Below are 22187 nucleotides of genomic sequence, written 5' to 3'. Positions count from 1 at the left end.
AGAGGGCTAAGGAGAACTGGTTGGCTTCTAGAATTGACTGACTAGAAAGAAACTGGTGAGGACAAGCTGAGAAAGAGAAGAAAGGAGTGAAAAATTGAGTTGTTTAATGTCATACAAAGTTTGTATTACAAACAAAGCTTCTGCTTTTTGTGGATTTTTATCCATCAATTCATGGAGTGTGAGAACAGTTCTGAGCTACCACCAGCACTGACTTCTGGAAACTGTTGCTATCATTAGTGCCAGTATTAGCAGCTGCAAGAATTTGGAACAGCCTGCAGCTCCAAGGTTTCCTCAGGCTCCACAGACTAATACCCCCCAAAACCAAGACATTCATAGGGAAATCGTCCCATTCCCTTTCTCATTTGTTTCCCTCAGTTTTACCTGTTCTAATTCTGTTTTATCTCTTTTGAAATGCAGTTACACCATGGAGCAATACAAAATCATTGCAATATTCTCAGTTTTGTTATCCATTCCTTTTATAACATTCCTTACCTAACATTCTATTTACTTTCTCAGTCATTGCTGCACATGGAGCAGAAGGTTTCAACGTATCATCAACAATGACACCTAAATCCTTTTCTTGTGTAGTGACACCCAGTGTAGAATATTGCATCATTTAGCTATAGCCTAGCTTCCTTTTCCCTATATGTATCAATTTTCATGTGCTCACACTAAATGATATCTGCCATTTGGATGCCCATTTCCCCAATCACATAAAATCCATATAACAATTTTTCACAATCCTCTTGTGATTTACAACTGTGAATAACTTTGCATCATCAGTAACTTTGATCACCTCACGTGTTATTACTGCTTCCAGATCACTGATAAATATGTTAAAAAGCAGCAGTCCCAGCACACATCCCAGGGAACCCTAATATTTATCCTCCTCTATTGAGAATATTGACCATTTAACCGTACTCTCTGTTTTCTAACTTTTAATCAGTTCTTAATCCATGACTTTCTAATTCCTCAGGAATCAATTCAGGAGGTATTTTGTCAAATGCATTTTAGAAATCCAGATATACAATTTTTTTATTTATCATTTTAAACAAAAATTTACAAGATTCACTCTTCATACAGAAACACTGAAGAAACAAAATCACAATGAAAATTTTTCACATTTTCTTCACATTAGGAAAGAAATTAGAAAATACATATTTAATCCTCCTTAGACCACTATTTTTACAAGGGAGGTCTTGTAATTATACAGCTCTAAGAGAAAAAGAGGAAAATTATTTTTAAAGAAAGGCTACTGATAGAGAGCAATTGAGCCTATATCTATTCATTACTTGGTTGAACATACATAAGAATTGCCATCTCCGGATCAGACCTTAGGTCCATCAAGTCCGGCGATCTGCACACGCGGAGGCCCCGCCAGGTGTACCCTGGCATAGTTTTGGTCCCCGTATCACTCTATGCCACTCTTAAGGAGATGTGCATCTAGTTTATCCTTAAATCCTAGAACGGTGGATTCCTCAATTACTTCCTCTAGGAGAGCATTCCAGGTGCCCACCACTCGGTGCGTGAAACAGAACTTCCTGATATTTATCCTAGACTTGTCCCCCCTCAGCTTCAGTCTGTGTCCTCTTGTCCGAGTCACATTGGACATTTTAAATAACTATTTTTCCTGCTCTATTTTGTCAATTCCTTTCAGTATTTTGAAAGTCTCGATCAGATCTCCTCGCAGTCTCCTCTTCTCAAGGGAGAACAACCCCAGTCTCCTAAGTCGTTCCTCGTAATCCAGGTTCTCCATACCTTCCACTAGCTTCGTTGCTCATCTCTGCACCCTCCCCAGCAGTTTTATATCCTTCTTTAGGTATGGAGACCAAAGCTGGACGCAGTATTCCAAGTGTGGTCTGACCATGGCTCTGTAGAGTGGCATTATAACTTTCTCCGATCTACTCGTGATTCCCTTTTTTATCATACCCAGCATTTTATTTGCTTTCTTCGCTACCGCCGCACATTACACCGACGGTTTCAGGGTCCTATCTATCAGTACACCCAGGTCCTTTTCCTGTTCGGTCTTTCCCAGAGTTGCACCTGACATACTGTACTTGTGTTCCTTATTCTTTCTGCCTAAATGCATCACTTTGCAGTGTTCTCCCAGAAATTTTTTCCAGCCAGGTGGCATGAAAAAGTAGCTGGGTGGGGTGGGCGAGACGGGGAAATTTGGTGGTGGGGAAAATTAAGGGCTCCTTTTACAAAGATGCGTTAGCGCCTTAATGCGAGGAATAGCGTGCGCTAAATTGCCGCGCATGTAGCCGCTACCGCCTCCTCTTAAGTAAGCGGTAGTTTTTCAGATAGCACACGCTAATCCGGTGTGTGCACTAAAAACACTAGCACACCTTTGTAAAAGGAGCCCTAAATGTGTATTATTTTTATTAATTATTATTTTCCAATGCTCACTATGACTTCCTTTTTTTAAGGTTTGACACTTGTGCCAGAATATTTTTACTAAATTTAAGAAGTATCCGATTCTAGAAGTGAATAATTAGATATTTGCCCTCTTTCAAATGGTATAGAGGTTTAAAAAAGGGAAATGCGTTAATGAAATCATTAGGTTCAATCTAGCCATTTATTTCTGTAAGAATTTAAACAACTAAAAAAAAAAGATAAATATAGCTCATCCAGTCATACAAGAAACGTCTCTACAGCACCTCTAATAATATTTTGATCACTAGGTTCCTTCCTGAGGTCTCACTGAGGATATGAAATAGATGAGATCCCCACTTCCAAACCTCTTCCACGTAATTTATGGAGAGGTGTTACTGAGCCTTGAAGGAGACCTGTGTGATTGCACTACAGCAAAATAAAAAAGTAGCAGATAAAAATCAAAGTGAGAGCTAGGCAAAACAGTTTAGGTAAAAATGCAGGTAATTAGCAATGTATTAAAAATATTTTATTTTTATTTGCTTATAATGTCATTTGAAAGCTGCTTGATGTTAATACAGCTTTAATTTAATTCTTTATAGTGTGTGTGTGTGGGGGTGGGACAACACCTACATCAACAGTAAAGTTAGCATAGGGTCATTAAATCCAGTGGCGTACCTAGTATATATGACAGCCAGCGCTGATCATTTTTTAATAACCCCCTCCTCTATATAAAAAAAAGTTATTTTTAGTAATAATCCATGAGTTACACAACAAGGGTGCACCTAGGAAAAGGCAGCATCTTAAACACTGCAGTGAGCACTAGAACACCAACACATGCATTGTAAAACTAAACAAGCCAGATCCTGCACAGTCAATTGATCCTGTACAGTCATTGCTAACAGAAAGCCATGTCCTTTTCATACACACAGAACAGAGATACACCCTCGCCCAATATGGAATAATCACAAACTAAAAATAGAAATATGTAGACAAAAGTTAAACTGAAATGCCAAGAAACCAGACTCTGCATACAATACAACACCACATGACACGTACCCTAATACTGTGCAAAATATAAAGACAGTAGATGTAAATTTGAAAAAACTGCTACATAACAATCACCACTTTACAAATTAACAAATATAAATAAAACAGGGAAGAGAGAAATAAGAAAATACCATTTTATTGGACTAATCCATTTTTCAATTAGTAGTAATTAGCTTTCAGAGGCCAAATCTTTCTTCAAAACAGTACAGTATACTGCTGTTATGGTATCCTGTCCTGACCTGAGGAAAGGGTTTAGTCCCCAAAAAACTGCCTTATTTCCATTTCCTTTTGATAAACTTTAATCAATACAGTTACAATACTACTTGATTCTAAGTAAAGCAACAACAAAATTTTTTTCCACCTTTTGTCGTTTCTGCTTTAATCATCTTCTCTTCACTCTCTTCTGTCTATTCAGCGTTTGTCCTCGCTCCCTTCCATGCAACATCTGTCCTCTTTTTGCCCCTTCCACCCAGCCTCTGCCCTCTCGCTCTCCCCCTTGCATCCACTGTCCACCCTCTCTGCCCTTTCCATCCAGTGTCCGCCCTCTCTCTGTTCTATATGGCATCTTCCCTCTTTCTATGTCCCTTCAATAAACTGTATATCCTTTGCCCTTTCTCTCCTTTGTACTCTGTGCCCTTTGTGCTCTGTGCCTTTGTACTCCTGTGCCCTTTCTCTCCATTTTTTTTTGTTTCCACCACTTCCCCTATGCCCTGGCATCTCTCTCCTCTCCTTCCATCTCCCCCTTCCACTCCATTATCTGGCATCTCTTCTACTTCCTTTAACCTGGTCTGGCATCTGTCTCCTCCCCCTCCCACCATATGCCCTGACATCTGTCCCCCCTCCATGGTCTGGTAGCTCCTTTCCTTTCCCTCCCTCCTATGGTCTTGGCATCTCTTTCCTCTCCTCTCCCTTCCCAGGTCTTCCTTCTCCCCTCTCTCTCCCCAATTGGGTGCAGCATCAGCACTTCTCTTCCTCTCCCCCCTCCCCAATTGGGTGCTGCAGCAGAATTTCTCTTCCCATCCCTCCCATCATGTCCTGGAATCTCTCTCCTCTCCTATGTCTCCCTCTGCTTCCTTGCTCTGGCACCTTTCTTTCCTTTCCCTCTGGTCTGGCATTTGTCTCCTTAGTTTGCCTTCCCTCCCCCCCATGCCCTGGCATCTCTCTCCTCTCCCCCACCCCCTCCACTATCTTGCATCTCCACTCCTTCCTTTCTCTCCCTCCTTCCATCCTTTCCCCTGGTCTGGCATATGTCTACTCCCCCCCATATGCCGTGACATCTCTCCCTCCCCCTCCATAGTCTGGTATCTCCTTTCCTTTCCCTCCCTCCTATGGTCTTGGCATCTCTTTCCTCTCCTCTCCTCTCCCTGGCCTTCCTCCCCCTCCAATTGGGTGCAGCAGCAGCATTTCTCTCCCCCCAATTGGGTGCAGCAGTAACAGCATTTCTCTCCCCCCATCACTTCTCCCCCCCCTCGGTCGGCAGATTCTCTACAGGCTAAGGCAGGAGATAGGTCAGCGACGGAGGTAAGCTTACAACTTGGAGTTCTTCCTTACTTCGGGCCTTCTTCACTGCCGGGTCCTGCTTTCACGGAAACAGAAAGTAGGCAGGACCCGGCAGCGAGGAAGGCCCGAAGCAAGCAAGAACAACAAGTTGTAAGCTTTCCTCCCTGCCCTATCTCCCGCCTTGCCTGTAACGAATCTATTTCTCGGACCTACTTCATTTCTCTTAGGTACCTTCTCCCTCCGTTAGCCAGCAGCAGTTACTGAAGCATGCAGCTGCCAGCTTCCGCCTCTCCTCTTTCTGATTGGTTTCGCTTTGTGCAGGAGATGAGGAGAACCAATGTCCGTCTTGTGCGATAAGCTGCAGAACAAAAGTAAACACGACGTCGGGGTTCTTTCTGTTTGTGCACTGGGTCATAATGAGCCTGCAGCCCCTGCCTCCAACTGCGACTGTAAAAATCGACCAGCAGTAGGAAAATTGTTTAAAAAAGTAAAGCTGAAAACCCTTTTTCTGGCGCTTTAAAATAAAAGTCAGGCGGAGGCGAATTTGCAGCCAAGATGACAGCTGGGCGCTCACCTAATCTAGCTGGGCGGGGCGCCCAGCTGAAAGGCGCTAGGGAGAACACTGCTTTGCATTTCTCCACATTAAACTTCATCTGCCATTTCTCTGCCCATTTCTCCAATCGACTCAAGTCGCTCTGGAGTTCTTTGCTGTGGTTCAGCGATCTGATTGCCCGGCATAGCTTTGTGTCGTCTGCAAACTTGATGATCTCACTGGATGTTCCTTCTTCTAGGTCATTGATGAAAATATTAAATAAGAAGGGCCCAAGTACCAAGCCCTGGGGTACACCGCTAGTCACTTTCTCCCACTCAGAGAACTTCCCATTTATTCCCACTCTCTGCTTTCTGTTCTCCAGTCATTTGCCTATCCATCTTAGTATATCTCCATCTATTCCATGGCCTTGTAGTTTCCTAAGAAATCTTACATGTGGAACCTTGTTGAACGCTTTCTGGAAGTCCATGTATATAATATCCACCGGTTCTCCACCATCAATTTGTCTGTTCACTGTCTCAAAAAATTGAAGTAGGTTCGTCAAACATGATTTCCTTTTCCTGAATCCATGTTGACTGGCTATCATCAGGTTGTGCGTGTCTAAGTGCCTGACTATGCTATCTTTGATCAGCGCCTCAACCATCTTTCCAGGGACAGACGTGAGACTCACAGGTCTGTAGTTGCCTGGCACTACTCTCTATCCTTTTTTAAATATCGGCGTGATATTTGCGATCTTCCAGTCATCCAGTATCTGTCCTGTTCTAATTGACAAGTTGGCAAGTTTGTGCAATAGTTCTCCGATTTCAACTTTCAGTTCTTTTAAGACTCTCGGGTGAATTCCATCCAGTCCAGGAGATTTATCACTTTTAAGTTTGTCGATCTGGTGGTAAATCTGGTCCAAATCCACTTCTACTGTGGTGAGGCTGTCCTCTACGACACCCTTGAACACTTTCACTGTTTCAGGTATTGTAGCGGTGTCCTCCTTTCTAAAGACAGATGCAAAGAAGGAATTCAATCTGTCTGCAATTTGTTTGTCATCCTTGATGCACCCTTTTCCTCCCAGGTCGTCCAGTGGTCCCACCGCCTCTTTTGCAGGTTTTTTCCCTTTTACATATCTAAAGAAGGGCTTAATTTTTGGCCTCTTGCGCTATTTTCTCCTCGTAGTCCTTTTTGGCAACCCTCACCGCCCTGTGACATTTCTTCTGATCATCTCTGTGTTTGTTCCAAGCTTCGGATGTTTTCGTGCATTTCCACGTCTTAAAGGAGTCTTTCTTTTCTTTTATGGCTTCCTTCACCTCTTTGGTAAGCCACGTCGGCTCTCGTTTGCCTTTAGTTTTCTTTACTTTGGACATCCACGGAATATAGAGGTTTTGCGCTTTCGTAATAGTATTTTTCAGTAGGGACCATGCCTGTTCTACCGTTTTGACTTTGCCCATCTTTTTCTTGATCCGTTGTTTCACCATGGCTCTCATACTATCGTATCTTCTCTTTTTAAAATTTAAAGTTGTGGTTGAGGTTTTGGTACCTTTCCCCTTCCCGACATCAAGTTTGAAGTTGATCATGTTGTGATTGTTCGTCCCCAGCAGGACCGTGACTTCTACTTCCTTTGCCGGTCCCATAATGCCATTTAGGATCAAGTCCAAGGTGACGTTTCCTCTCGTCGGTTCTCCTACCATTTGTTCCAGGAAGCAGTCCCCTAGCACTTCCAGGAACTTTGCCTCCTAGCCACAATTAGAGGTTCCCAGGTCCCAGTCTATCCCCGGGAAATTGAAATCCCCCAAGATTATGACATTTCCTGTCTTACATTCATGTTTAATTTCCTCTATCATTTCCGAGTCTGTCTCCTCCCTTTGTTCTGGCGGTTGATAATAAAGGCCAATCTTTGTGTCAGCACCGCTGTGTCTGGGAATCCTGATGCAGAGGGATTCCAGCTTCTCATTCTCTTCCATCGTAGCCTCTCTAACAGATTCTATTCCTTCCCGAACATATAGGGTAATACCTCCACCTTTCTGCCCCACTCTATCTCTCCTGTACAGTTTGTATCCATGAAGTACTGTGTCCCATTCGTTTTCATCATTCCACCATGTTTCTGTTATGCCAATGATTTCCAGTTCGTTGTTTTTTGCTATTGCTTCTAATTCTTCCATTTTGTTTCTCAAACTTCTAGCATTCGTATATATACATTTGAGTTCCCTTTGTGTTACCTTCTTGGACTTTCTAAGTATAGCAGTTCTACTGTTTTTTTCATGGTATCCTTTTCTGCTCCTGTGTTGCCTCCCTTATTTGCCTTGTGGTCATCCCCTCCTGTGTCTGAGAAGTTGTCCTTGGTTCATGAGAAGTTGTCCGTGGTTCCTTCTTCAGGGCATCCTGTCGCCCGGACCATCGACTGGTGGTCGACTGTCGGCTTTCCCCTGTCCTTTAGTTTAAAGCTTTCTCGATGGTTGGTTCTATTCCTCTCGAGATCTTCATCATATCTATGGAGGTTCACAACTGTTGAGGTTCAAAAATTATGTACTTTAACCCAAGATAATTCACCATACACTTGCAGGGATATACTAGCAAAAAAGTAGCACCGAGGGATCTAGCCTTCTCCCTCATGACTAGAAACAACTTCCTTTTGTCCTGCGTGATTTTTACCACATCTGGATATATTTAGACTTTTTGTCTAAAAAAGGAAGACTGAGATTTGCAAAAAAAAAAAAAAAATTTCAATACCAGATTCAAGTCATTTTCAAACACAAATGAAACCAAAAGTGTAGATCTTTCAGAAATTTCTGTAAAGGACTCCTCCAATATAGCTGATAAATTTTGAATTACATTTTGATTTACTCGAGATTGAACTTGGTTCTCCACTTCTTAAGAATCCAGTATTTTCTTTTTAGAAGAAACAGGTAAATAGAAGACTTTATTCAATGATGGAATATTCTCAGATGGAAAATTTCTATTAGGTATTTTTTAAATAAATCTACTGGAGTCATCAGAGTCGTTTTCGGAAAATTCAAGATTCTTAAATTCAACCTACGATTGAAATTTTCAATCTGTTTGATTTTTTGATATAAAGCTCGATTATCTTTCATAAGGACTGATGTTGAATCCCTGAAATTTCCAATATCTTTGTCTACTTGTGCAAAATGTTTCAAATGTTCCTGTTTATTAGAATCCAAAGTTTGTGATAAATTTTCAATTTTACTCACAAGAAGTATAGTTTCCTGGGTTGATTTAGAAACCAAATCATTCAATTTTTGAATCGCCTTCCAGATAAGAGTCGAGGGTCACCTCCGTGTTTCCACCGGCTGGGTATTGAATAGAGCTCCTTGAATTGATATTTGGCTCTCCAGGTGAGGCTCTGTCATCGAGAATCTCAAGCTCAATGCCTTCCGATAGGCCCGAGCTCGCCATCTCATCCCTTTCCAAGGCCAGGCACAGTGGAGAAAGAATCGTCGGTGGAGACAGTGACATATCAATTCCCAAAGTGGTAGGAGGAATTCCCTCCAAACTGTTAAATGGAACGCCAACCGGCGTTTTGCTCAAAAGCTTTACTGCATAGTGGTCCAGGGTCTGCTTAACCGGGGACAAAGTTTATGAAGGCGGCAGCGGCAGTTTTGCCTTCACATTACCCTTTCGTTTTGGATGAAGCATGGGGAAAATGCAGAGGAAAACAGTTCAGACAAATCTCAACCTCGGAGCGTTTGCAGCCTCAATCTTCCATCTTATCATGCCCCCCAATACACAATATTAATTGGCTCATCTTTATCCAAATATTTATTCACCCCTTCAAAGAAATGTAGCAGATTGGTGAGGAAAAATTTACCTTAGGTAAAATCCATGTTGTTTTTGTCCCATTACTACAAGCCTACATACTGAATATGCTCCGTAATTTTGTTCATTAAACAGTCACTACAATTTTGTCTGGCTCACTGGTCTAAAATTTCCCCAGTCAACTCTGGAACCCATTTTAAAAACTAGCCATACCATACCATACATTTTCTTTTATACCACAAGTTTCGACAAGGATTAAGTTCCAGCTCTGTATTCTATAGCATATCCTTGATATATAGAATTATACTTTCCTTTTGTCTCGCTTGTAAGAACCTCTTGGATCCATAATAGAGGACTTGAGCTAATTTACCCATTATGTTATTTCTTTAAATTCTATGCTTTGTTTAAAGTGTGGATGTATTTTGTTATGTAATGTACAAATTACTGGTTAAATATACTTTCTGTACAAGCTATGTTTGGTATTTAGATTGAAAATTAATAAATACATAATAATTTTAAAAAATATGTCTTTTCAGTGATCATGTACAATAAGATATAGATTGAAAAAGTAGAATGTCTTTGCATTTCAAGATATTGGTTCAAAGAGAAGAAAATAGTCCTTAAGATTTTCTTAAAGTTGATGTCCAGTTGTCCAGTTGATACAGGTGATGTGGGAGGCCATCCAAATTTTGGGACCTTGGAATGCAAAGGTGGATTCATGTAATTTCTTTCAGAGTACACGCAAAGGTGAGGAGAAGGTCAGCTTAAAACGATCTCAAATTAAGAAAAGCATCGATCTCAAGTTGAGAAAAGAGTTTCTAACAATGATGTCTGAAAATTAGACCTTTGGAATTTTTCCCATAAATGGCTTTGTAGACAATGCACGCAATTTTGTATTGAATTCTTTTCTTTATGGGCAGCCAGTGTAGTTCCCTTAAAAGTAGGGTAACTTTCTCGAATTTGATTTGTCGGTAGATTAGTCCGGCAGGCATATTTTGGAATAGCTGCAATCTCTCACGTTCTTTGTCAGTAATACCACAATACAAAGAATTGCAATAGTCTAAGTAAGGGAGCAGGACTGCTTGTGCTATTGTCTTGAAGTTGACCTGACTCAGAACAGATCTAATTGCTCTCAATTGCCTCAATCTGAAGAAAAGAATTCCTAACCCATAAATAAATCTGGTCATCAAAGGTAAAATCTAAGTCTAGACTACTCCCAACACCTTTGATGGTCTCTCGATTTTGGTTTTCTCACTTTACCAGCACCAATTCTGTATAAGGCAAGGAGTTGTAGTTTCTGAACCAGAGGACCTTTGTCTTCAGTTTGAGTAAGTTCCTATTTGTCCATACACTGAGGTCTTCAACCACCCTTCCTATATACTGGGTGATGGTCTCAAAGATATAATTAATTGGACGATATAATTAATTAAAGATATAATTAATTAAATATATAATTATTAGTAGGAAGATATATCTGCATAGGAAGATACATCTGCATAGGAGAATATGTGGATTTGTGGATATAAGAATTTCCTTCCTAATATTAAACAGGGATAGAGACAGTGGTGAGCCCTCCGGAATGCTACAGAAGGCCTTCTACCTTGTTTCCCTGAAAATAAGACCTATCCCAAAAATAAGCCCTAGCATGATTTTAAAGATGCTTCTAATATAGGCCCTACCTCAAAAATAAGCCCTAGTTAAGATCGATCGCCCGAAGCCCCCCTCCAAATGTCCCAGACCCTCCCCGACTCCATCCTTGACATTAGTGCTGCCCAATTCACCCCCAAAATTGGACTCATCAATTCAGCAACCCCCACCCTGGTAAAACCTGACATACCTCCCCTCCGAAGCCTCCTAAAGCAGTGGCGGTGGCAGTGCTTTCTCTCCCCCCCTCCATGTGCTGCATCTTTTCTCCCCTCTCACCCATCCCCTTGTGCAGCATCTTTCTATCCCTCCCTCCCATCTCCCTGTGCAGCAGCACCCCACTGACCCTCCCACCGTGAGGACTGACATACCATACCTCCGAGGCCTCCAAAAACAGAAGCAGCAGCAGCGTTCTGAAGGGGCTGCTTCGTGGCCTTCCCTGCTGGGGCCTTCCTTCTGCTGAAGGCCCTGGCGAGAAAGGCCATGAAGCAACCCGTTCAGAGGGCTGCCACTGCTACTGTTTTTTGAGGCCTTGGTGGGAGGGTCAGTGGGGTTCTGCTGCACAGGGTGAAGAGAGGGAGGGATAGAAAGATGCTGCACAAGGGGATGGGTGAGAGGGGAGGAAAGATGCTGCACATGGAGGGGGGAAAAAGAAAAGAGGAAGAATTGGGATGGAGGAGAGGAAGGGAGAGATGATTGTTGTACATGAAAAAAATAAGACATCCCCTGAAAATAAGCCCTAATGTGTTTTTGGACCCAAAATTAATATAAGACACTGTATTATTTTTTGGGAAACATGGTAGGTCTGAGATTTGGCAGTTTTGTTCCTTACTTTGTATGTTCTGTTGTTAGGATTAAGAACATAAGAACTGCCATACTAGGTCAGACCAAAGGTCCATCAAGCCCAGTAACCTGTTTCCAACAGTGGCCAACTTAGGTCCCAAGTACCTAGCTAGATCTCAAGTATTAAAACAAAATTCCACAAAACATTTCATTACCAAACCTTGTATTTTTTTTTATTGATTTTCAAAATTGTATACCTAGTTCACTTAATCTAAAAAGCAAGAGAGCGTGGTCCACTGCATCAATTGTAGCCGAGATGTTGAACTGCAGAAGTACTAATTATATGCCTTTGCTTAGGTATGATTTAGCCTTTGATGTCAGTTCAAGCAGTAATGATTCTATACCATCCATATATCTGAACTTATATTGCAACTTACAGAATGCATCTACCTTGTATAAGACGTCAGATAGCTGGAAGTTGACACAAAACTCTAGCAGGCCATGGAATTCCCGCTACTTGTCTAAACTTCTCTGTCTGCTCCTGTGGCCTTAGGAACTGGAGTAAGCACAACAGAAGACAGGAATTTTAGATACAGACCTTGCTCCAAACTCATATTTACAAAGCTAGTTAGCCACTCCACAAATGTGGAGGGAACATGAGTCAGCAGATGAGATGAGCAGATGTCTAGGGTCTCTGTTAATCTAGTAAATCAGGCCAGGATTCTCAAAAAGCCGTGTTAAAAAGCAAAGGTCTGCTAGCACAGCTATTTTGATAGCAAATTGAAAAAAGCAAGACATTCTCAAAAAAATCGCACATAGAAATGAGGTTGGCGGACAGCAGCGAAGATTCGCTAAATTTGCATGCACCCATCACTGGTGATAGCGATGGGCACATGCGCAGCAAAAATTTATAAAGAACCCCCCCAAAACAACAACAACACAACAGTGGGAGAGATAAGAACATAAACATAGCCTTCCTTGGTCAGACCAATAATAATAATAATAACAGTTTATATACCGCAGTACCGTTAAGTTCTATGTGGTTTACAAAAGATTAGTGAAGTACAAGTTGAGTTGACGTACAAGTTGAGTTAACTTAAGGGATGTGGGAACAATGGAGAGAAAGGGCAGGAGCACCGTTAGAGAGGAGAAAGAGAGAAGTGGGTCAGCTGTCTAGGGATTTTTAGGAATAGGTGAGTTTTGAGGCGTTTCCTGAATACCTCATAAGTGGTGGGCAATAGGAGTTGTTCTAGGTCTTTACCCCATAGAGCAGCTTGATGTGAGAGAAGATGCTCATGGTGTTTTTTTAGTTTTCATCCTCTAACCGGGGGAGAAACGAAGTGCAAGTGGGAGCTTCTCTTGTGTTTGTTGGCTGAGAAGGAGAAGAGGTCAGTGATGTATTTAGGGGTTAGACTGTAAAAAACTTTAAAACAGAGGCAGGCGAACTTAAACTTTACACGAGCTTCCATCGGCAGCCAGTGTAGCTGTTTGAAGTAAGGCGTCACGTGATCGAACTTCTTTAGACTGAAGATTAGTCTGACCGCAGTGTTTTGCATTAGTTGTAAGCGTCGCATATTCTTTTGGGGGATTGCTAAGTAGGCGATGTTACAGTAGTCAAGTTGACTTAATACGAGGGATTGTACCAGGATTCTGAAGGCAGAGTTATCAAAGTATGCTTTAATGGATTTGAGTTTCCAGAGGGTGAAAAAACCCTTTTTGATTAGGGAGTCCACCTGGTCTTTCATGGTAAGGCATTGGTCCAGAGTTACACCCAGTATTTTAATGGTGGGCTGTATGGGGTAGTTATGTTTGTTGATGTCTAGTGGAGTTTTGGTGTCAAGAGGGCGCGGTGAAGCGACAAAGAATTTTGTCTTCTCAGTATTGAGCTTGAGTTTGAAGTCTGTCATCCAATGCTCCATCAAGTTTATGGCTTCTGATGCTTTTGGAATTGTTTCCGAGATGGAGTTGGCAAATAGGATAATAATCGTGAAGTCATCAGCGTAACTGAATAATTTTATCCCCAGCTGGGTTAATTGAATGCTCAGTGAGGTCATGTAGATATTGAAAAGCAGAGGGGATAGTGGGGACCCTTGCAGAACACCAGATGGGTTGCTCCAGATGTTGAAGAGATCATTTTTGAAGCGAACCTGATAGGTTCGGGATGAAAGGAAACCATGAAACCAGTTTAGCACTTCACCTCTGATGCCAATAGCGTCTAGACACTGTAGCATTTTCGCATGGTCTACAAGGTCAAAGGCAGAGCTCATGTCGAATTGCATGATCAGGGCACTGAGGCCTTTGCTTAAAAGTAGGTGCAAGTAATCTAAGATGGCCGCAATTGCCATTTCTGTGCTGAAAAGCGGTCTAAAGCTGGATTGAGTCTTATGAAGGAGTGAGAACTGGTCTAGATATTCCATTAATTGGGAGTGTACCAGCCCCTCCATGATCTTTACAATGAGTGGTATGGAAGCAATTGGTCTGTAGTTGGTAACTAGGGCTGACGATTCTTTGCTATTTTTTAGGATAGGGGTTATTATTATGTGGCCTTTGTTGGTGGGGAATTTTCCGTTTTTCAGGTTATGGGCTAAGTAGTGCAGTAGAGATAGTTTAAATTCAAGTGGTACCGCTTTCATGATTTCCGGGGGACATGAGTCCAGGAAGCAGTATGATTTGGAGTATTTGTTATATAATTTGGTATAGTTATTCCAATCTATGTCTTGAAAGGAATCCCAGAACATGTCTGCAGGGGTTTCATTTCCTTGTGTGTTAGCTATATGGTGATCATTAGGTTCTTTTGTTGAGTAATTGTTTCTTAGTTTTTTAATTTTTGAGTCAAAGTGCAGGGCTAGGTCGTTCGCCGAGGGTAATTTAAAGTTGTGTGTGGGTAGAGTGTAGCGGGTGGTGTCGAATAAGTTAGTAACCAGATTGAACAGCTCTTTTGTATTAACTCCTCGTGAGCTGTTGCAGATTGAATTGATTTTGTTTGAGTAGAATGCTTTGCGTTTATCTTTTATTAGTTGTTTGTAGGTTTTTATATTGGCTCTCCAATTGTTACGGTCTGATAATTCTCCTGTTTTTTTCCATATTCTTTCTAGACGTCTGGCTGACTGTTTCATTTTTAGGAGATCGATGTCGAACCATTTGTTATATTTATTTGCATTACTTTTACTGGTATGTTTAGGTGCTATGTTGTCTAAAATGCAGGTGCTGGTAGTGGTCCAGTGATCCCAGAAATCAGCTACTTCCTTTACCTCTGATTGTAGTTTATATTGCGCCCAGTAGTTATCTAGGTTGATGTGGCCTCTCGTGAGATGTTCTTTTTTATTTTTGGTCGGGTAATTTGTTTTCGTTGGAACCAGATTAGCTTGAAGTAGAAAGTGAAGTGGTCGGACCAGATGTCCTGGCACCAGGTGCCTCCTGGTAAGGAGATGGTGGGGTCTGGGATTTCCTTTGTGGACATGGCTACTACGTCTAGATGGTGGCCTTTTTCGTGAGTTTGTGCGGGGGGAGGGAGGTTGTAGTTAAGTAGGGATAGGAAGTTTTTGAATTCTTTCGTGTCTGTGTTGTCCTCTTCATCGAGATGTACCGTATTTGCCAGCGTATAAGACGACCCCCCAACTTTTAGTTAAAATATAGAGTTTTTTTATATACTCGCCGTATAAGACTACCCCTTCTTCCGCACACCTTCTCTACCGCCCCGGGTGCAGCACAGCCGGCCAGGTCCCCTTACTTTTGTGGCACTTCCCCGACCGACCGACAACAGCCCCGGTCCGACAAACCTCCCTGCCCTTAACCGCGAATCTAAATTACCTTCTTACAGCTGCTGTAAGAAGGTAATTTAGATTCGCGGCTACAGGGCAGGGAGGATTGTCGGACCCGGGCTGTTATCGGTCGGTCGGGGAAGTGCCACAAAAGTAAGGGAACCTGGCCAGCTGTGCTGCAACCGGGGCGGGGCGGCCGCCCCTCTCTCTTGGTAGCCACTCGAACCGCGAGGCTACTCTCCTTCTCCTTATCTGCCCTGCCTGCAGCACAGAGCCGAACGGAAGTCTTCCCGACGTCAGCGCTGACGTCGGAGGGAGGGAGGGCTTTGTTTAAGCTTTGTTTAAGCCCTCCCTCCCCTCCGACGTCAGCGCTGACGTCGGGAAGACTTCCGTTCGGCTCTGTGCTGCAAGCAGAGAAGGTAGGGAGAAGAAGAGCCGCGTACATCCAGAAGACTGAGCATCCAGCCCCGCAGGAGCCCCGCGACCCTCGGAGGCGTCCCCATGGGATCCCCGCGACCCTAGGGGGCGTCCACACGGGATCCCCGCGACCCTAGGGGCGTCCCCGTGCAGCTCTCTAATATAAAGTAAGGGCATGTAAACAGTACCCGGCGTATAAGACGACCCCCGACTTTGGGGAGGATTTTAAGGTACTGAAAAGTCGTCTTATACGCCGGCAAATACGGTATGTTTATGTCTCCTGCGATAATATTGTAGGAGAAACTAAGAGAGTTGTGTAGGACGAATTCATAAAAAGTCCTCTTTGGCTTTTGACCAGCTTTTCGGTAGGACGTAGAATAGTATGCATGAGAGGGAATCTTCTAAGTGGATGTTACTGATTTTACAGGCTAGGATTTCTAGTTGGTTGGATGTTTTGGAGTCCATAAGTTCGAACTCGAATCCTTCTTTGAGAAGAATTGCTAATCCTCCTCCTTTTTTTCCCTCACGGTTTAGTGTAAGGATTTTGAAATTGTCAGGAAGGAGATCAGTAATTATTAGGTCATCTTCAGACAGTAGCCAAGTTTCAGTTAGAAAGAGGCAGGCTATTTGCTTGCTGATGATCCAATCTTTGATTAGAAAGGCCTTGTTCCTGACTGATCTAGTGTTAAGATAAGCACAGGGGATAGTAGCAAATGCGATGGGATTGGTATAGGTAATGGTTCTTATGGGTTTTACTACCCTTGTTCTTTTTTTGAGGGTGCGTTGATGTGTTCTTGTGTTTGAGATAATGCTAATGTTATATGTTTTGTCTTCTTGTGGAATGGAGATGTGCGTGGTCGATGAAGCGGGGAAATGGGTAAATTGTAGTTGAGGGTAGAGAGTGTGAATCTCTTTGATGCTAATACTTAGCATGTAGAGTAGTAATATTAATAAGAGATTCATGGTTGGAATTGTAGATGGGTTGGGGTGGAAAAGAAAATAAGTTAAATGGAAGTTGGTTTTGAGATGTCTCTGACCGTTTAGCGTCTAACAGTGCATGTGTCTAACAGAGCAGGCGTCTAATAGTGCATGCGTCTAACAGTACATGCCACTAAACATGCGTCTAACAGTACATGTTGTTAATATTAACTGTGCATGAGCCTAGCGGTTTTTCATGCGACTATCAGTACCTGCTCCCAACAATACATGCGTCTAACAGTGCATGCTACTAAGATTCTTCATGCATCTAGCAGTGCATGCTATTAACATTAAGATTCTTCATGCGTCTAGCAGTACATGCTATTAACATTAACAGTACATGGCACTAACAGTTTAACATGCAGTTTAGCATGCCGCTAGCAGTTTAACATGCGACTATCAGTATAAATTCCAGTATAAGCCCAGTAGCCCGTTGTCACGGTGGTCAATCCAGGTCACTAGTACCTGGCTAAAACCCAAGAGGTAGCAACATTCCATGCTACCAATACAGGGCAAGCAGTGGCTTCCCCCATGTCTTTCTCAATAACAGACTATGGACTTTTCCTCCAGGAACTTGTCCAAACCTTTCTTAAAACCAGCTATGCTATCCGCTCTTACCACATCCTCTGGCAACGCGTTCCAGAGCTTAACTATTCTCTGAGTGAAAAAAAAATTTCCTCCTATTGGTTTTAAAAGTATTTCCCTGTAACTTCATCTAGTGTCCCCTACTCTGTAATTTTTGATGGCATGAAAAATTTATCCATTTGTACCCGTTCAACTCCACTCAGGATTTTGTAGACTTCAATCATATCTCCCCTCAGCCATCTCTTTTCCATGCTGAACAGCCCTAACCATTTTAGTCTTTCCTCAAATGACAGGAGTTCCATCCAAGCTGAACAACCCTTACCGTTTTAGTCTATCTTCAAACGAGAGGAGTTCCATCCCCTTTACCATCTTGGTCGCTCTTCTTTGAACCTTTTCTAGCGCCACTATACCTTTCTTGAGATAAGGAGACCATAATTGAACGCAATACTCCAGATGAGGTTGCACCATGGAGCGATACAGGGGCATTATGGCATTCTTAGTCTTTTTAACCATCGCTTTTTTAATAATTCACAGCATCCTGTTTGCTTTTTTGGCCGCTGCCACACATTGGGCAGAAGGTTTTATCATATTGTCTAAAATGATACCAGATCCTTTTCTTGGGCGCTAACCCCCAAGGTGGACCCTAGCATCCGGTAACTGTGATTCAAGTTATTCTTCCCAATGTGTATCACTGCTTTTGTCCACATTTAATTTCATCTGCCATTTGGACGCCCAGTCGTCCAATTTCCTAAGGTCTGCCTGCAATTTTTCACAATCCGCATGCATTTTAACAACTTTGAACAGTTTAGTGTCATCTGCAAATTTAATCACCTCATTCATCGTTCCAATTTCTAGATCATTTATAAATAAGTTAAATAGCATCAGTCCCAGTAGAGATCCCTGTGGCACTCCACTGTTTACTCTCCTCCATTGAGAAAAATTACCATTTAGCCCTACCCTCTGTTTTCTATCCGATAACCAATTCTTAATCCACAACTGAACTTTGCCATCTATCCCTTGACACTTTAATTTTCTCAGGAGCCTCTTGTGAGGAACTTTATCATAAGCTTTCTCAAAATCTAGACACACTATATTAACCAGCTCACCTTTATCCACATGTTTCATACCTTCAAAGAAGTCAAGCAAATTTGTGAGGCAAGATCTCCCTCAGCTGAACTCATGCTGACTCCGTCTCATTAAATCATGTTTGTCTACTTGTTCCACAATTTTATTTTTTATAATCATTTATACCATTTTGCTTGGCACCGAAGTGAGGCTTACCGATCTGTAATTTCCCGGATCTCCCCTGGAGCCCTTTTTAAACATCAGCATAACATTGGCCGCCCTCCAATCTTCAGGTACTACAAACAATTTTAGCGACAGGTTACAGATCACTAACAGCAGGTCAGCAATTTCATGTTTCAGTTCTTTTAGTACCCTGGGATGTATACTATCCGGTCCTAGCAATTGATCACTTTTTAAGTTGTCGATTTGGCTCAGTATATCTTCCAGATTCACTGAGATTTTTTTCAGTTCCTCCGCATCACCCTTGTAAACCATTTCCGGTTCAGGTAGATCTCTTGCATCTTCCTCTGTAAAGACCGAAGCAAAGACTTCATTCAGTCTTTCCGCTATGGCTTTATCCATCCTGAGCGCCCCTTTCACTCCTTGATCATCCAATGGTCCCACAGATTCCTTCACAGGTTTTCTGTTTCTGATGTACCTAAACAAATTGCTATGAGTTTTTGCTCTTTTGCAAGTTTCTCTTCATATTCTTTCTTAGCTGACTTTATCAATGCTTTGCATCTAACTTGCCAATGCTTGTGTTTCTTCTTATTTTCTTCATTCGGATTATTTTTCCATTCTTTAAAGAATTTGTTTCGGCTCAAATAGCCTCTTTCACTTCACCTTTTAAGCACGCTGGCTCTCGTTGCCTCTCCTTTCCACCTTTGCTGATGTAATGTAATGTAATGTAATGTAATTTTTTTTTTAATGTAATGTAATGTAATTTATTTCTTATATACCGCTACATCCGTTAGGTTCTAAGCGGTTTACAGAAAATATACATTAAGATTAGAAATAAGAAAGGTACTTGAAAAATTCCCTTACTGTCCCGAAGGCTCACAATCTAACTAAAGTACCTGGAGGGTAATAGAGAAGTGAAAAGTAGAGTTAGAGAAAAAATAAAAATAAAATAAACATTTTAACAAGACAGCATTGATCTAAATACTTTGGAAGGTAGAAGAGAGGAGAGAAAGGAATAGAAGCAGAAGGGGGAGTCGTTGAACAGTAGAATTCTGGAGAAATTTAAATGATAGAAATAGAACAAGACAAAGACAAAAGGCAAAACAATAGATAAGATTAAAGATAAATCATAAGCTGGAAAGAAAAATAAAATAAAACTTTGTCTTCAATCCACGGTTTCAGCGTCAGTGATGAAGTGGAGCAAGTAAGTTTAGGAGGAGCGATTGACTGGGCTTCCACGATGGTATTTTTAAATAACATCCACACCTGGTTTACAGTCCTAACCTTTTAGCTACTTTTTAACCATTTTCTTCATTTTATCATAGTCGCCTTTTTGAAAATTTGCGACGTTACTCCCGGTATCAGCTCAAATTTGATCACGTTATGATCACTGTTTCCCAGGGGACCCAACACAGTTAACTCCTGTACTATGTCTTGCATTCCACTAAGGACCAAATCTAAAATACACCCCTTCTTGTTGGTTCCCGGACCAATTGGTTCAAGAAGCAGTCATTTATGACATCTAGGAATTTTATTCCCTAGCACTCCCAGATGTAACATTTAACTAGTCAATGTTGGGGTAATTGAAATCACTAAAGTTTCTCAAACTATGTCCTATCAGGAACCACAAGGCCTTCCCCACCCCCCCGGAGACACTGCAAGGAATGCCCACCGCACTTATACACACGTGACACCCACACCCACTCAGTCAACCACCAAAGAAGAAAAATAAAAAAGTGGAGAAAGTGCCTCAGTTGAGCTTCATATGGCAAAAAACTCCACTTATAAGACCAAAGTAGGTAAAGTCACAAACACACGTGTGGCAACTTGTCAGCAGTGAGAAAAACACTGTAGCAGCCCTCAGAGGAACCACCCCATAAAATTAGCATGCCAAATTTCAAAAATTCAAGTGTGTGAGCACAACATGCAGTACATCTCACAGACTCAATGTCTATAGTGAGCAGAAAAACTTAGCTGCAGATGGTGTCCAAGCTGTCTTCCAAGTATCCCCAAGAGGTGCAAGCCTGCTCGACCCCGCAGCCACTCTTGCCTGACGGGGAAATTTCCATTTCGCTGTGCTGTATCAGGGGAAAAAATCATCCTACATCACCAGCAAAAGTTGAGGCCCACCATGTACTGGAACTGTACACATCCAAACACATGGACAAACACAGGCCTGGATGTTTGGATGTGTGCAGTTCTAGTACATGGTGGGCCTCAACTTTTACTGGTGATGTAGGATTATTTTTCCCCTGACACAGCACAGCGAAACAGAGATTTCCCCGTCGGGCAAGAATGGCTGTGGGGTTGAGCAGGCTAGCACCTCTTGGGGTGCTTAGAAGACAGCTTGGACACCATCTGCAGCTAAGTTTTTCTGGGTTTTCTGCTCACTATAGACATTGTTTGAGACTGTGAGATGTACTGCATGTTGTGCTCACACACTTGAATTTTTGAAATCTGGCGTGCTACTAATTTTGGGGGGTGGTTCCTCTGAGGGCTGCTACAGTGTTTTTCTCACTGCTGATAAGTTGCCACATGTGTGTTTGTGACTTTACCTACTTTGGTCTTACAAGTGGAATTTTTTGCCATATGAAGCTCAACTGAGGCTTTTTCTCCACTTTTTTTCTTTTTCTTCTTTGGTGGTTGACTGAGTGGGTGTGGGTGTCGTGTATGTATAAGTGCAGTGGGCATTCCTTGCAGTGTCTCCGAGGGGGCACCTTGTGGTTCCTGATAGGGCATAGTTTGAGAAACTTTAGTGATTATATATGTCCTTTCCTTAGTGTTCTGAGTAATTGAAATCACCCATTATTATAGTGTTGCCCATTTCTCCAGTTTCCTAATCTCTGAAAACATTTCTTCATCTATCTGCTCATTTTGTCCCAGGGGATGGTGGTATAACCCAACCTGTATATTCCTTCCCTTCACACATGGAATTTCTATCAATAAGGATTCCATACTGCTATCTATGTCATGCAGAATGTTTATTTTATTTGATTCAATTCTCCCTTTAACATATAGTGCAACCCCCCCTTCCAATTTGATGGATTCTTGAGGGAGGGAGGGTTCTTGAGTGGGCAGACTTGTTGGGCCGTCAGCCCTTTTCTGCCGTCATACTCTATGTTTCTATGTTAATATTTAAATTATTAGGATTTAAAACTGCTGTTTCTCTGGATTTGAGCACAAACCTTACTATTTATATAATTTGGAGATTTAAAACTGTTGAAGGTGTTTCTCTAGGCTTGAACACAGACTTTAATATATATTTATTTAATTTTGAGATTTAAAATTGTTGGCAGTGTTTCTCTAGATTTAAGCATAGGCTTTATTATTTAATTATTGGGACTTAAACTTAAATGATTGTCTATAGTGTGGTGTAACTCCTCTGTCTTCTAACCTAACCTCACCCCCCCCTAAAAAAAAACAACAAAACAAAGCCTTCTCTCCTTTTCCTTTCTCTTTTTTTTTTTTTTTTTTTGCTTAGCTCTGTCATTAGAGGGGATAAACATTTCTGATTAACTCTTGTCTTTCCTACTGCAGGCAAA

General features: G+C 41.9%; 1 protein-coding gene across 12 annotated transcripts in view; it reads right to left on the bottom strand.

Annotated features, from left to right (window-relative positions):
• The window catches only part of PPP2R3A (protein phosphatase 2 regulatory subunit B''alpha), a 1177159-nt gene that overhangs the window by 978989 nt on the left and 175983 nt on the right, over positions 1-22187 (bottom strand). The window contains exon 1 of one of the 12 annotated variants that reach the window (XM_033957849.1): positions 12110-12164. The exons of 10 other annotated variants lie outside the window; for them this stretch is intronic. Coding sequence is in view for 1 of the 2 variants with exons in the window: in XM_033957847.1 (XP_033813738.1) it covers positions 12097-12105 (9 nt within the window). In the remaining variant the exon portion in view is untranslated. Of the gene's footprint in view, positions 1-12096; positions 12165-22187 lie in introns of those variants that run through there. One more of the 12 variants, XM_033957847.1, reaches the window with a different exon arrangement.

Source organism: Geotrypetes seraphini, chromosome 9 (genome assembly GCF_902459505.1).
Source record: "Geotrypetes seraphini chromosome 9, aGeoSer1.1, whole genome shotgun sequence".
Taxonomy (NCBI): Eukaryota; Metazoa; Chordata; class Amphibia; order Gymnophiona; family Dermophiidae; genus Geotrypetes; species Geotrypetes seraphini.
The sequence above is the reverse complement of the archived record's forward strand: the minus strand, read 5'-3'. Positions and strand labels throughout refer to the sequence as shown.